At 41.9% G+C, this 12,588-nt stretch overlaps 1 protein-coding gene across 10 annotated transcripts in view; it reads right to left on the bottom strand.

Moving 5' to 3' along the window:
- The window catches only part of RUBCNL (rubicon like autophagy enhancer), a 49,865-nt gene that overhangs the window by 15,576 nt on the left and 21,701 nt on the right, over positions 1–12,588 (bottom strand). For 7 of the 10 annotated variants that reach the window (XM_030921915.1, XM_030921917.1, XM_030921916.1 and 4 more), the window contains 6 exons: positions 11,824–11,906; positions 11,122–11,341; positions 5,699–5,797; positions 5,057–5,117; positions 3,968–4,100; positions 2,079–2,224 (listed from right to left, as the gene is read on the bottom strand). In XM_030921915.1, coding sequence (XP_030777775.1) covers positions 2,079–2,224; positions 3,968–4,100; positions 5,057–5,117; positions 5,699–5,797; positions 11,122–11,341; positions 11,824–11,906 — 742 coding nt within the window. The remainder of the gene's footprint in view (positions 1–2,078; positions 2,225–3,967; positions 4,101–5,056; positions 5,118–5,698; positions 5,798–11,121; positions 11,342–11,823; positions 11,907–12,588) is intronic. The other 3 variants (XM_030921922.1, XM_030921921.1, XM_030921923.1) reach the window with 1 other exon arrangement.

Here is a 12,588-nt window from a genome sequence, read left to right as displayed (position 1 = left end):
TCTCAATGCCCATGTATAGGGTTCCAGCTCCAGAGAGAACCAGCCTTTATACAAGGAAGATAGTTACACAAGGAAGATAGTTCAGGGAGCCCATACACCAAAAGATGATGCACTTGGGAAATTCACAAATGGATCTAAAGAAATTTAGATGAATAAGAGGTAATATAAGACAAAGAAATCAAATCAAACATTTCTGGTAAGAGATATACCATCCCATTGAGGGATTTTCTTTCTTTTGTTTTTTGAGATGTAGTCTTACTCTGTCACCCAGGCTGGAGTGCAGTGGTGCAATCTCGGCTCACTGCAACCTTCACCTCCCAGGTTCAAGTGGTTCTCCTGCCTCAGCCTCCCAAGTAGCTGGGACCACAGGCATGCACCACCATGCCCGGCTAATTTTTGTATTTTTAGTAGAGATGGGGTTCTGCCATGTTAGCCAGGCTGGTCTTGAACTCCTGACCGCAGGAGATCCCGCCCACCTTGGCCTCCCAAAGCGCTGGGATTACAGGCATCGGCCACTGAGCCCAGCTTGAGGGATTTTCTATTAAACTGTTTATGCCATAGTTTTACATGTGACTTGGAAATACCACGGAAATTGTAAAATGTGATTACAGTTCAGGATCAGCAAAGATGGCCAAGGTAAAAATATGCTAAATCTCTGCCCAGGTGCCATAGCGAGGACTTAGGAAACCCCTAAAGAAAAGATACCCCAGGCTAAGGAAAGTGACCCCTCACAACACCTAGAGAGGGAATTCTGCCCAAGCAGCCCCAGAGATTTTCTTGGCATTCTCTCAAAAGAAGAAAAACAAAAGAAATATCTAGTCTATAAGGCATCTCCATGAGGCAGAGTCAACCCCTCTCCAGTCCCTTGGACACAGTCAACAACCCTCACCAGTCCCTTTGTAACGTTTGGCGGTTTGCACACCAAATTGAATACAAACCAAGAGGGATGGAAAAATTATACTTGGTTAAAATGTTTTGTGTATAATCTTTTTCCATAATCTGTCCTATACTCTCAGAACAAATTACAATTAAACTATTATTTTAAATTTATAGGTTTATTTCCTTTTCTGCATAATCTTAGTTGTTTTGTCTTTTAGAACTTTTGTTACTTCTTAGAGAACAAACATATTTTTATTTACATTCTGTTACATTTCTTTTGTTGGTTTTGAGATGGAGTCTCGCTCTGTCACCCTTGGAGTGCAGTGGCGCAATTTCAGCTCACTGCAACCTCCGCCTCCTGGATTAAAGCAATTCTTGCTCCTCAGCCTCCTGGGTAGCTGGGATTACAGGCCTGCGCTCACCACGCCTAGTTAATTTTTGTATTTTTAGTAGAGAGAGGGTTTCACCATGTTGCCCAGGCTGGCCTCAAACTCCCGACATCAGGTGATCCCCGACCCTAGCCTAGGCCTCCCAAAGTGCTGGGATTACAGACGGGTGTGAGCCACTCCCTGGTCTCTGTAACATTTTTTTTAACTATAAGTGCTTTCCCTGAGATTAAATGTTCCTTTTTCAGAAGTTTATTCATTCATTTTTATTTCACACTGACTGTTCTGGAAGATAAAGTGGTCCAGTCTTTTAAAATTATCATAGGCTGGGCGAGGTGACTCACACCTGTAATCCCAGCACTTTGGGAGGCTGAGGTGGGTGGATCACTTGAGCCCAGGAGTCCAACACCAGCCTGGGCAACATGGTGAAACCCCATCTCTAACTTTTCCAAAAAGGAAACAAATTTTTAAAAAATTACTGTATATAATTTTTAAGTTTTGATATTAGCCACTTTTAAAAATCTCCTTTAAGCCTATTTAATTGTGAGTTGCTATGTAATATTTACAATTAGGCTTGCATAGTTGAATTCTCAACCTGTCAAAACTTATAGAGGCCCCAAAAGTCCATGGTAAACAAGAGGGAAAAAAAAAAACCTAAGCCAGAAAATACAGCCAACTTTCCTTTCCCTAAAACAAATTTTCCTGTGTTCTTTAGCATATGTATTTTTTCACCTACTGCCATACAGCGTCAGGTGGGATCTGTTACAATGTGATTTAAATGGATTGGAGGCCCAAGCAGCAGCCCATACTTACTTGAGTGGTGGATGAATATTAAATATGATTTGAAATCTAGGAGGAGCCCAGTCTTCAGTCCCTCTGATCCTAGACTTAAATTTAATTTCTTGTACAACATTCATACTGGATTCAAAGTTTTTTCGGACACGCTCTTCATTTACAACCTGCATAAGACATAAAATGATTTAGGAACAACTTAAGCATATTTCAAAGAATTTAAATTAAAGGAACACCTAAATGTATTTCCAACAGTAAAATTTACCATGAAAAATTAATAGTGCTTTTAACTTTAAACACCACCCAGATGAGATCACTTTTCTTAGTATTTTTAGTTCATTTATTTCCAGACTTCAAATTTACTGTAAGTAGGTCATTTTGACCTGGAATGCATTTACGAATAGCAGAAGTCTTACCCTCTTAGTCAACAGACTGACAAATGCTACCAATCAGAACCCCTATCATTATTAGTCTTCCCCAGAAACAGCTCTATTAAGACCATTCCCCTTGCTTATAAATGTTCAGTGCCTCCCCCCAAACCACTGGACCTTCCTACTGTCATTTAAAAACCAAACTTCTCAGCCGGGTACAGTGGCTCACGCCTGTGATCCTAGCACTTTGGGAGACTGAGATGGGCGGATCACTTGAGGTCAGGAGTTCGAGACCAGCCTGGCCAACATAGTGAAAACCCATCTCTACTAAAAATACAAAAGTTAGTCAGAAACTGCTTGAACCCTGGAGGTGGAGGTTGCAGTGAGCCAAGCTTGTGCCACTGCACTCCAGCCTGGGCAACAGAGTGAGACTCCACCTCAAAAAATAAATAAATTAAATTAAATTAAATCCAAACTTCTCAAATTAGCATTCTACATCCTCCACAATTTGGCTACCATCATTCAAACCTTATTTCCATAAAGAACAACCTCTCACACACAAATACTCACAAACGGGTATTATCCAACCGCACCAAATCACTCTGCTCAAGAGCATAGCATGCCCCTCTGCTTTTGCTGCAGCTCCCCTTTGCCAAGAATGTCCTCCCCCAACCTTTCTACCTGCCACAGTTCTGGCCAGCCCAATACTTAGCTCAAGTTCTGAAATCTGCAATCAGCCTTCTTAAGTTCCTTTGGTAAAATTAAACACGCCCTCCTCTGCACTTGGAGGGCATTTTCCCTACCCCTATTTTAGCCTTTGTCATAATATTCTCTACCCCGAGAAGGCTGGCTGCTCTCTGACAGCAGTGAGCAGTGTGTTCCATAAGGGAACCAACATATACTTTCCAGTGAGGCAGCCTGGTCATGACTCCTGCTTCACGGCTGACCAGCCCTGCTGGGAGACTGGGCCCACCACTTAAAATAAAAATAAGGACAGCCTCTACCTAATAGGATACTTACGAGGATTAAAATGTGGACTGCTGGCTGGGCATAGTGGCTCAGGCCTATAATCCTAGCACTTTGAGAGGCCAAGGTGGGCAGATCACTTGAGGTAAGGTGTTGGAAACTATCCTGGCCAGCATGGTGAAACCCTGTCTCTACTAAAAATACAAAAAGTTAGCTGGGCATGGTAGCAGGTACCTATAGTCCCAGCTACTTGGGAGGTTGAGGCAGGAAAATCGCTTGAACCCAGGAGGCGGAGGTTGCAGTGAGCTGAGATCGTGCCAGTGCACTCCAGCCTGAGCGACAGAGCAAGAATCCATCTCAAAAAAAATTATAAATAAAATAAAATAATGTGGACTGCTGAGCAGTCTGTGGTGCACAATAAGTACTCAATACATGCCAGTTTCCTCATTCATTTTGAGTCTCCCCTAATATCCAATGACCATACAAGGAAACACAAATGTTTAAAGTGAACAGGGCAGGCAAAATGAGGATTTAGGAACTTTCAATTCAAGGTGAATGTTTTTTGATACTTACTATTGAGCCAGCTGCACTCAGGGAACCTGCCAGCTGAGAATTAACTAGTGACAGTATCCAGCACTTCCGGAACACGCGGTACAGCTCTTTGGCTAATAGTTCAGCAGAATTGAACTCTGGCTCATAAGTGACACTGAAATGTAAGAGATGCAAAAACCGGAAAATTATATTCATGAGGAGTATGTTCAGGGTCTTCCTGAGGTTTTCAACTGTTCTTCCCAGCCCCCAAAACTCAGAAGAGGCTGTTGTATGAGATGACGCATCAATCACGCACCAGGTATCTTACTCAACATAGCTCCTCCATGTTCAATAAATAAAGCATCTTTTATTTACTGAGGGCACTAAGACTTAGAGGTGTGGTGAAGGAGCACCGGTTTTAGAGTCAGAAGACCTGCATTCAAGCCCTGCTTCTACCTCACAGCCTTCGCGTCCTGAAGCACATCCTATATGAGTCTCAATTTTTATGTCTATAAAATTAGGTTTAAAAATACATAAATACATGGTTGGGCGCGGTGGCTCATGCCTGTAATCCCAGAACTTTGGGAGGCTGAGGCGGGCGGATCACCTGAGGTCAGGAGTTCAAGATGAGCCTGGTAAACATAGTGAAACCACGTCTTTACTAAAAATACAAAAAAAAATTAACCAGGTGTGGTGGCAGGCGTCTGTAATCCCAGCTATTCAGGAGGCTGAGGCAGAAGAATTGCCTGAACCCAGAAGGCGGAGGTTGCAGTGAGCTGAGATCAGGCCATTGCACTCTACCCTGGGTGACAAGAGCACAACTCGGTCTCAAAAACAACAAGAACAAAAATCATAAATATACACACACATGCATATATAAAATTCACCCAGCCTGTTTAACTGAAATGAGGATTAAATGAAAATGCATACAAAAGCCTTTTATATATTGTAAAACACTATAAAAACTTTGGGGGTGATTGTTTCATTTCTAGGTGGTAATCTCCTAGATTCGTGGGAACAAATCACTGGAACTAGTTGAAGTGGGCCCAGAATGTCAGAGGCCTAGTGTTCACACTGCCTCAGAGGTGACAGCCCAAGGGTCTATGTGCACTGCGCACAGAAGACAGATACCTCTTAGAGGAGCTGCAGGAACAGCTACAGGTTTCTGTGATATCATTAAAATCTCCAAGCTCTGTGGGAAAATAAAAGAAAGAGTGGTGAGGTCATTTAGTCTGTTTCATTTCATCGCAGTCCATTTTATAAGAACACTAAAATCACTCCCTGCATCTCAGAAAGAGCAAATTATTCAGCATCTCCATGCTTCACGTTCTGAGAAATGGACAGAACAGATAATGAGAGCACAGATAATGATCAAAGATGGGATTTCATCTGAAATTTCGCCAAAATATAACTGAGAGGCCAAAGAGATATCAGACCATAATGAAAATCTGCTTTTTCATTCAACTCTACAAGTGAGATGGGAGATTAGCTATCCAGACATTTGAAACAAGAACATCCATATAGGTATATAAAAATATATATAAATATATATATAAATATATAAAAATATATATAAATATATATAGATATATAAAAATATATAAATATATATAGATATATATAAATATATATATCAGGGACATAATCTGATTTCGGAAGAAGTTGATTTGAATGCCACTGTAGCGTAGTATTGTGTGTGATGTTTGTTAGTATGTGTATACAGACGGGATTGGGGAGGCAGCCAGTCACATCCAAGTAGTTTCCAAATCTTACCTAAAATAACAAATTCATCAATGTCGCATTGGCAAATCTCTTTCACATCATGGTAAGTACGTGTTTCAGTCACTGGGCTGACCTGTAACACAGCACAACCTAGACAAAGAAAGGAAGGAGGTTTTTACCAATAAGAAGAAAAACTGTACAACCTGCAACACCCAACTAAATAGAAATTGGGAAATGAAGAGGGCTAAAAGTTTAAGAGAATTAAACATTTCAACTTAAAGAATTAAAAAATTAGGGAACTGTTTGTGTGTTCTTTTTGCATTCACTATGATTAAGTGCCTGTAGTCCCAGCTACTCGGAAGGCTTTCATCACAAAGAAGCTATTTGCAGTACATCCAATGTTTTAAAATATTAAAACACTGAAAGCACCTAAACGTTTAATAATAGGAAATTGATTTTGCAAATCACACGATTAAATACTATCATTTAAAAATGTAAATCTGCCTGGGGCAGTGGAGTGTTCTTGTAGTCCCAGCTACTCAGGAAGCTGCGGTCGGAGAATCACTTGAGCCCAGGAGTTCAAGTCCAGCCTGGGCAACCTGGCAGAACACTGTCTCTACAAAAAATACAAAAAAATTAGCCCAGTGTGGTGGCCTGGCCTGTGCCTGTAGTCCCAGCTGCTCAAAAGACTGAGGTGGGAGGATCACTTGAGCCTGCAAGGCAGAGATTGCAGTGTGCTGAAATCATGCCACTGCAGTCCAGCCTAGGTGACAGAGTAAGACCCTGTCTCAAAAAAAAAAAAAAAAGTGAAAACTAAAGCAACATGATTATTAATACTATTAGTATGAATAGTATTAATACTATTAATACTGGTAATAATAGTATTAATAATATTATGATTAATTATATTGTTAATATAATTATATAATCATTGTAAATATTAATTTGTAAAACTGTCTTCATTTGAATAAACATAGGAGAGAAACACAGAAAAATGAACACAGTTGTTTAGGGAAATAGTCTAGCCCATAGTTTGCATAGAAGTTATGTGGGCTGGGCATGGTGGCTCATGCCTGCAATTCCAGCACTTTGGGAGGCTGAGGCAGGTGGATCAATAATTTGCTGTTTCTGAGATGCAGGGAGTGATTTTAGTGTTCTTATGAAATGGACTGCGATGAAATGAAACAGACTAAACAACCTCACCACTCTTTCATTTTCCCACAGAGCTTGGAGATTTTAATGATATCACAGAAACCTGTAGCTGTGCCTGCAGGTTTCTTGAGACCAGCCTGGCCAACATGGTGAAATCCCGTCTGTACTAAAAATACAAAAAAAAAAAAATTAGCCAGGCGTGTTTGCAGATACCTGTAGTCCCAGCTACTCGGGAGGCTGAGGCTGCAGAATCGCTTGAACCTGGGAGGCAGAGGTTGCAGTGAGCTGAGACTGTGCCACTGCATTCCAGCCTAGGTGACAGAGAGAGACTCCGTCTCAAAAAAAAAAAGAAGAAGTTATATGAAGGGTTTTGCAGTAGGCTGGCTGACTTTAAGAACCAGTTCTAGCTGGATGACTATGGACAACCACCGCTTCCAGCTGCAGTTTCCTCATGGGCAGAATGGGGGTAAGAGCGCACATCTGTGTTTTTCACTGTCTTTTGCCCATCATCCACAGTAACATACAATTTACATGTGACTCAGTACAGACACAATAATATGTTTGATAAAAAAACAAAAAGCTTTCGGGAAACATTGCTCACCCTCAGCAAGATGCACTCTGATACTTTCTACTCTTGTTTGTTTCTTTTTTAATGTTCTCAGGACCAACTGGCAGTTTGAGTAATACCAACCCACCTCATGGAGGAACATCTATTGCCACAAATGTCACAAGAGAAATACTTAATACAAGATAAATATTTATATTTGGAGGATAGAAATGTTAATTTTCATTTAACATATTCATATTTATTCATGTTTTCTTAAAGTTTCAGCTACCATCAATTTCTATGCAACCACTATTTATAAAAATACCTATTTCAGACAAGGCATTATACTAAACACAAATATGAACACGACAATTTCTCATCCATCTAAGAGTTTAAAATCTCACGAAGGGCTGGATGTGATGGCTCACACCTGTAATCCCAGCACTTTGGGAGGCCGAGGTAAGTGGATCACCTGAGGTCAGGAGTTCGAGACCAGCCTGGCCAACATGGTGAAAGCTTGTCTCTACTAAAAATACAAAAATCAGCCGGGTGTGATGGTGTGTGCCTGTAATCCCAGCTATTTGGGGGGCTGAGGCAGAAGAATGGTTTGAATGTGGGAGGTGGAGGTTGCCGTGAGCCGAGATCACACCACTCCACTCCAGCCTGGGCAACAGAGCAAGACTCCAACTCAAAAAAAAAAAAAAAAAAAAAAAATCCCATGAGGAAGCTGATATACTAATAGACCTAAACCACACATACACACAAAACACAGTTGCATTGCATGGGCCTTGAGAAGTTCTGAGGCAGAGCTCTGCACTACACAACTCCAGAGAAAGCCATGCATGTAGATGGCTGGAGCATTCTGGAGCAAAACCTGTGTTTCATTCCACACGGATGGTGCCCCTCCCCTGGGATACAAACCAGGGAGCATGTCACAGTGACAGTGGCAGGAGATTGCTTCTGAAGGATGGGAAGGATGAAAGACCTGATGTGTGGTTACTGGGGGAACCCACATTTCAGGACATCCTTCCCAAAGCCATAGGGAGAAATGTCTGCCAGCAACTATACACAGTCTAGTTCAACTACAGCTCACCATCCAGCCAAGGGGAAAGGCAGGAGATTCCTGTTTAAAAGACAGGAAGCAGCCAGATGCCACAAGGCTAAAAATTCTAGAATAAAATGTGGCACAAGGTCAGCAAGCCATTATAGAGGACAAGAAGTTGTGATCCAGGAAGACAGATATGTGCAGGATAAACTAGGGGAAACAAGTTGAAAGTAAAGAGAGAAAATTAAACCAAATCAGTATTGAAGAACTAAATTGTAGTTCTTACAAAATGACTAGCCAGAAGGCTACTGCAGCAGGCCAGGTAAGGGATAGAAATAGGAAATGGATGGAAGAGAAGTGATTATGACTGAGAAGTCAGGATTGATTTGTTCACTAACTAGAAACGGGACAGGAGCACAAGACCAAGGAAGAAGAAAGAGTTCAAGATAGAGCCCAGTGTACTAAAACAGGAATTACTTCTTCTCCATCCATATTCATTTTCTCCCTACTGGTAGCCTCAGAAGGCATGATCGTCCATATCACATTCCCCCACCCCCCTGGCTGCATCTGACCAACCAGTCATGGACATCCAAACAAGGCAAGGCCCATCAGGTGCTCTGTCCTGGGATCTGGACTGAGGGTTCTGCAAAACTGAGTTGTTGAGCTGTGAGGACCTGGCTGAGTGGTCAGGAAGACTGCAGAGCTGAAACTAGATGCCAGGGGTGGGTAGAAGTAGGTAGGCTACAGAAAAAGAATGAAGCAATTGCTAGAAAAAGAAGAGGTGAGAGGCTCAAAGTCCGTGAAAAGATAGACACTGGAGTTATGTCTATACTGGTCATATATGTCCCAGATATATTTTCCACAACTGGGTTCAGTGAGAATGTTCTGTATCTTAAGACAAAACACCCTTTTAATTTGAGCCAGTTAGTGCATTCAACAGGCATTTGATCATACACCTATTCTGGGCCAGGCATTATGCTACACAACATATGGAGTGAGTTCTTCCTTTGTTATTGAATATTCCTGATTAACGTGTAGTAAAGGAAGCCAAGAAGAAAAGCAAGCTTTAGTGGTTTTCTTTGGAAGAAAGGGGATTGTGAGGGAGTGATGGAGAAATGACTAGTTTAGACATGTTAAGTTATAGGTTAACTATGCCCACCTTTATGTTGCAGTGAACAAAATCAACAATGAATAAAATGAAGCATTTTAAGTCACCCAGAAATGAAGTATTAAGTCAGAGGTCCTGCGGGGTCAGCCAGACGGACAAGTCTCCAGCCATAGACAGTAAGCACTTAGAAGAGATGTCCAGGACTGAAAACACAGATGTGGGAGATAACAGCTGAGAAGGAATAACTGAAGGTGATAATTGAAGGTGTAGAGTAGGTTAAATATGCCAGGAAGCAAATACAGATTTAAAAAAAGAATATAGGACTGGAGGCAGGACTTAGGAAATGGTAAGAAAGTAGCAAACCCTAACATGAGCTAACAGCTTAGGCACTCGTCCCTCGGGGAAGAACCCCTGGGTCCCAGAATGAGCCGAGCCGCTCCTCCTCAGTGACGGTGATGCACTGTGCCGGGTCCTCGCCTCTGTTCTACAAGTTACCCCACAGGGCTTCCCGGTCCCGTGCTCCAGCATGCAGGCTCCTTGAAGGAAGGAGCACACGCTGTGTACTGCTGATGCTCAGCACCTAGCATGACACAGGCTCATTACTGAATGAAAAAAAGAAGAGGCGTTGGAAAAGGAAAGATGGTGTAAGAAGAGCCAGGAGAATGCCACGTGACAGAAAACAAAGGAAGAGGAGACATCAGCCACTTTTATTTCCAGTGCAAAAGAAAAGTAGGATCGGCCGGGCACGGTGGCTCAAGCCTGTAATCCCAGCACTGTGGGAGGCCGAGACGGGCGGATCACGAGGTCAGGAGATCGAGACCATCCTGGCTAACATGGTGAAACCCCGTCTCTACTATAAAAAATACAAAAAACTAGCCGGGCGAGGTGGTGGCGCCTGTAGTCCCAGCTACTCGGGAGGCTGAGGCAGGAGAATGGCGTGGACCCGGGAGGCGGAGCTTGCAGTGAGCTGAGATCCGGCCACTGCACTCCAGCCTGGGCGACAGAGCGAGACTCCATCTCAAAAAAAAAAAAAAGAAAGGAAAGTAGGATGAAGTCCAAGATTAAAACAAAAAACAAAACAAAAAAACAAACAAAAACCCATAGGATTTGACAACTGAATGGAGCATGATAACCAATCCTGACCCAAGACAGCAGAAATGGTGAGGATTACAGAGGTTACTCAAGACGTTTTTAGACAAAGGATTTAAAGACATACATGTGTCCTCCTTTATCTGCAGTTTCTCTTCCCGTGGTTTTAGTCACCTACAGTCAAGTGATCCAAAAATATTCAATGAAAAGTTCCAGAAATGAACAATTCTTAAGTTTTAAATTGTGCACCATCCTGAGTAGGATGATGAAGTGTCACACTGTCTTGCCATGTCCCCTCTGGAACATGAATCATCCTTTGTCCAGCATACCACACTGTATATACTACTCACCCACTAGTCACTTAGTAACCCTCTTGGTTACAAGAACAAAAAAAAAAGCAGTGTATGTAGGGTTTGGTACTATTTGAGGTTTCAGGCTTACCACTGGGGATCTTGGAATATGCCCCGTGGATAAAGGGGAATTACAGAGGAGATATATGTGAAACACATAACATACAGCTTTCTCATACTTGCCCAACTTGCCTTCATAGCCACTGTATGAAGAAGTGGAAGACCCAGACTCTTGCTTTATGTTGGTATCAAAAGTCACGTCAGAGTCAGGCTGATCACTCCCAAGTAATCCACTGGCTTCTTCTTTACTCCAGTTCTCTGTCTGCTGTTGACTCAGAATGTTACACTTCATTTTCTCCATTGCTGATATAATCATATCTGCAACATGAAAGTGGGCATTTTCCTGCAGAAAAAGAAATCAATTAAAATACAAGCATAATCAACTTTTTTTCATAGAGGGTATATTAGATTTGAAAAATCAAGGTGCTCTATTTAAGTGGAATTAATGCATATCAACATAAATATTTATTTAACTGAGTTGTCATAGGTCACTCTATGACTTACAGCACACGTTGTCCAGAGCCGTACATTTGGCTTACTGTAATCAACAGACAACTCAAGTTGGATTTCTTGTTATATAAAACCTTAGGTTGGGGGAAGCCTAAGCCAGACATCATTCATCAATCACAGAAAACTTTCCAGCTGAGCACAGGCACTGCCTTGGAACCCTTCTTAGCTTATGTTTCTGGCAGTCTCTATCAATGAAATGCTGAAAGGAAACCTATTTGTAATGCTTCATCAAATTGAAGTTTCCAGATTAAATCACAACAACATTATCTAAAGGATTAAGACTCTATGGTTAAAAAGAAAGAAGACAGCACTCACCTTTTCTACATCAACAGGCAGCACAAATACTTCTGGTGAGAAGGAATTCAAAGAAATGGTTCTTCTACTGACTTGAACAGCACCTGCCAATATAGCAAATTATTAAAAAATGGAGAAAAGGGAGTTTAAAGATTACCTAATAAAATAAAACAATTCTAGGAAGCGGCTTTTAAATAATGTAAAAAAACAATAAGTACAATTCTAGAATAAATTAAGATGACAGAAAAAGAAAGATCTTTCCCATGGCAGGTCTTGCAGATATTGCTTTAATGATGGTCATTTCTAGGAGAGGCGTTGGAGCAACTGGGAGGTATCCTCAGCCACCGGAGTGGAGGAGACCAATGGGGAAAAGGGTAGAAAGAGAATATGGTCCTGGGAAATCCCAGTAGGGACTGGGGTAGGGTGAGAAGCCACAGCCCAGAAGCAGGGTCCTAAGGATTATGAGATCGCTTCTCTAACTCATTGTGATTGACCTTAAACTTCCTTTTTTTCTTCTTCTTTTGAGACAATATCTCGCTCTGTCACCCAGGCTAGAGTGCAGTGGCGTGATCACAGTTTAGTGCGGCTTCAACCTCCTGGGCTCAAGCGATTCTTCCACCTCAGTCTCCCTAGCAGCTGAGACTACAGGTGCCACCATGCCCAGCTAATTTTCTAAATTTTGTTTGCAGAGATGGGGGTCTCATTAGGCTGCCCAGGCTGGTTTCAAATTACTGGGCTCAAGTTACCCTTCCACCTCAGCCTCCCAAAGTGCTGAAATTACAGGCA

Source organism: Rhinopithecus roxellana, chromosome 18 (genome assembly GCF_007565055.1).
Source record: "Rhinopithecus roxellana isolate Shanxi Qingling chromosome 18, ASM756505v1, whole genome shotgun sequence".
NCBI lineage: Eukaryota > Metazoa > Chordata > Mammalia > Primates > Cercopithecidae > Rhinopithecus > Rhinopithecus roxellana.
Note: the sequence above shows the minus strand (reverse complement) of the source record. Positions and strands in the feature narration are given on the sequence as shown.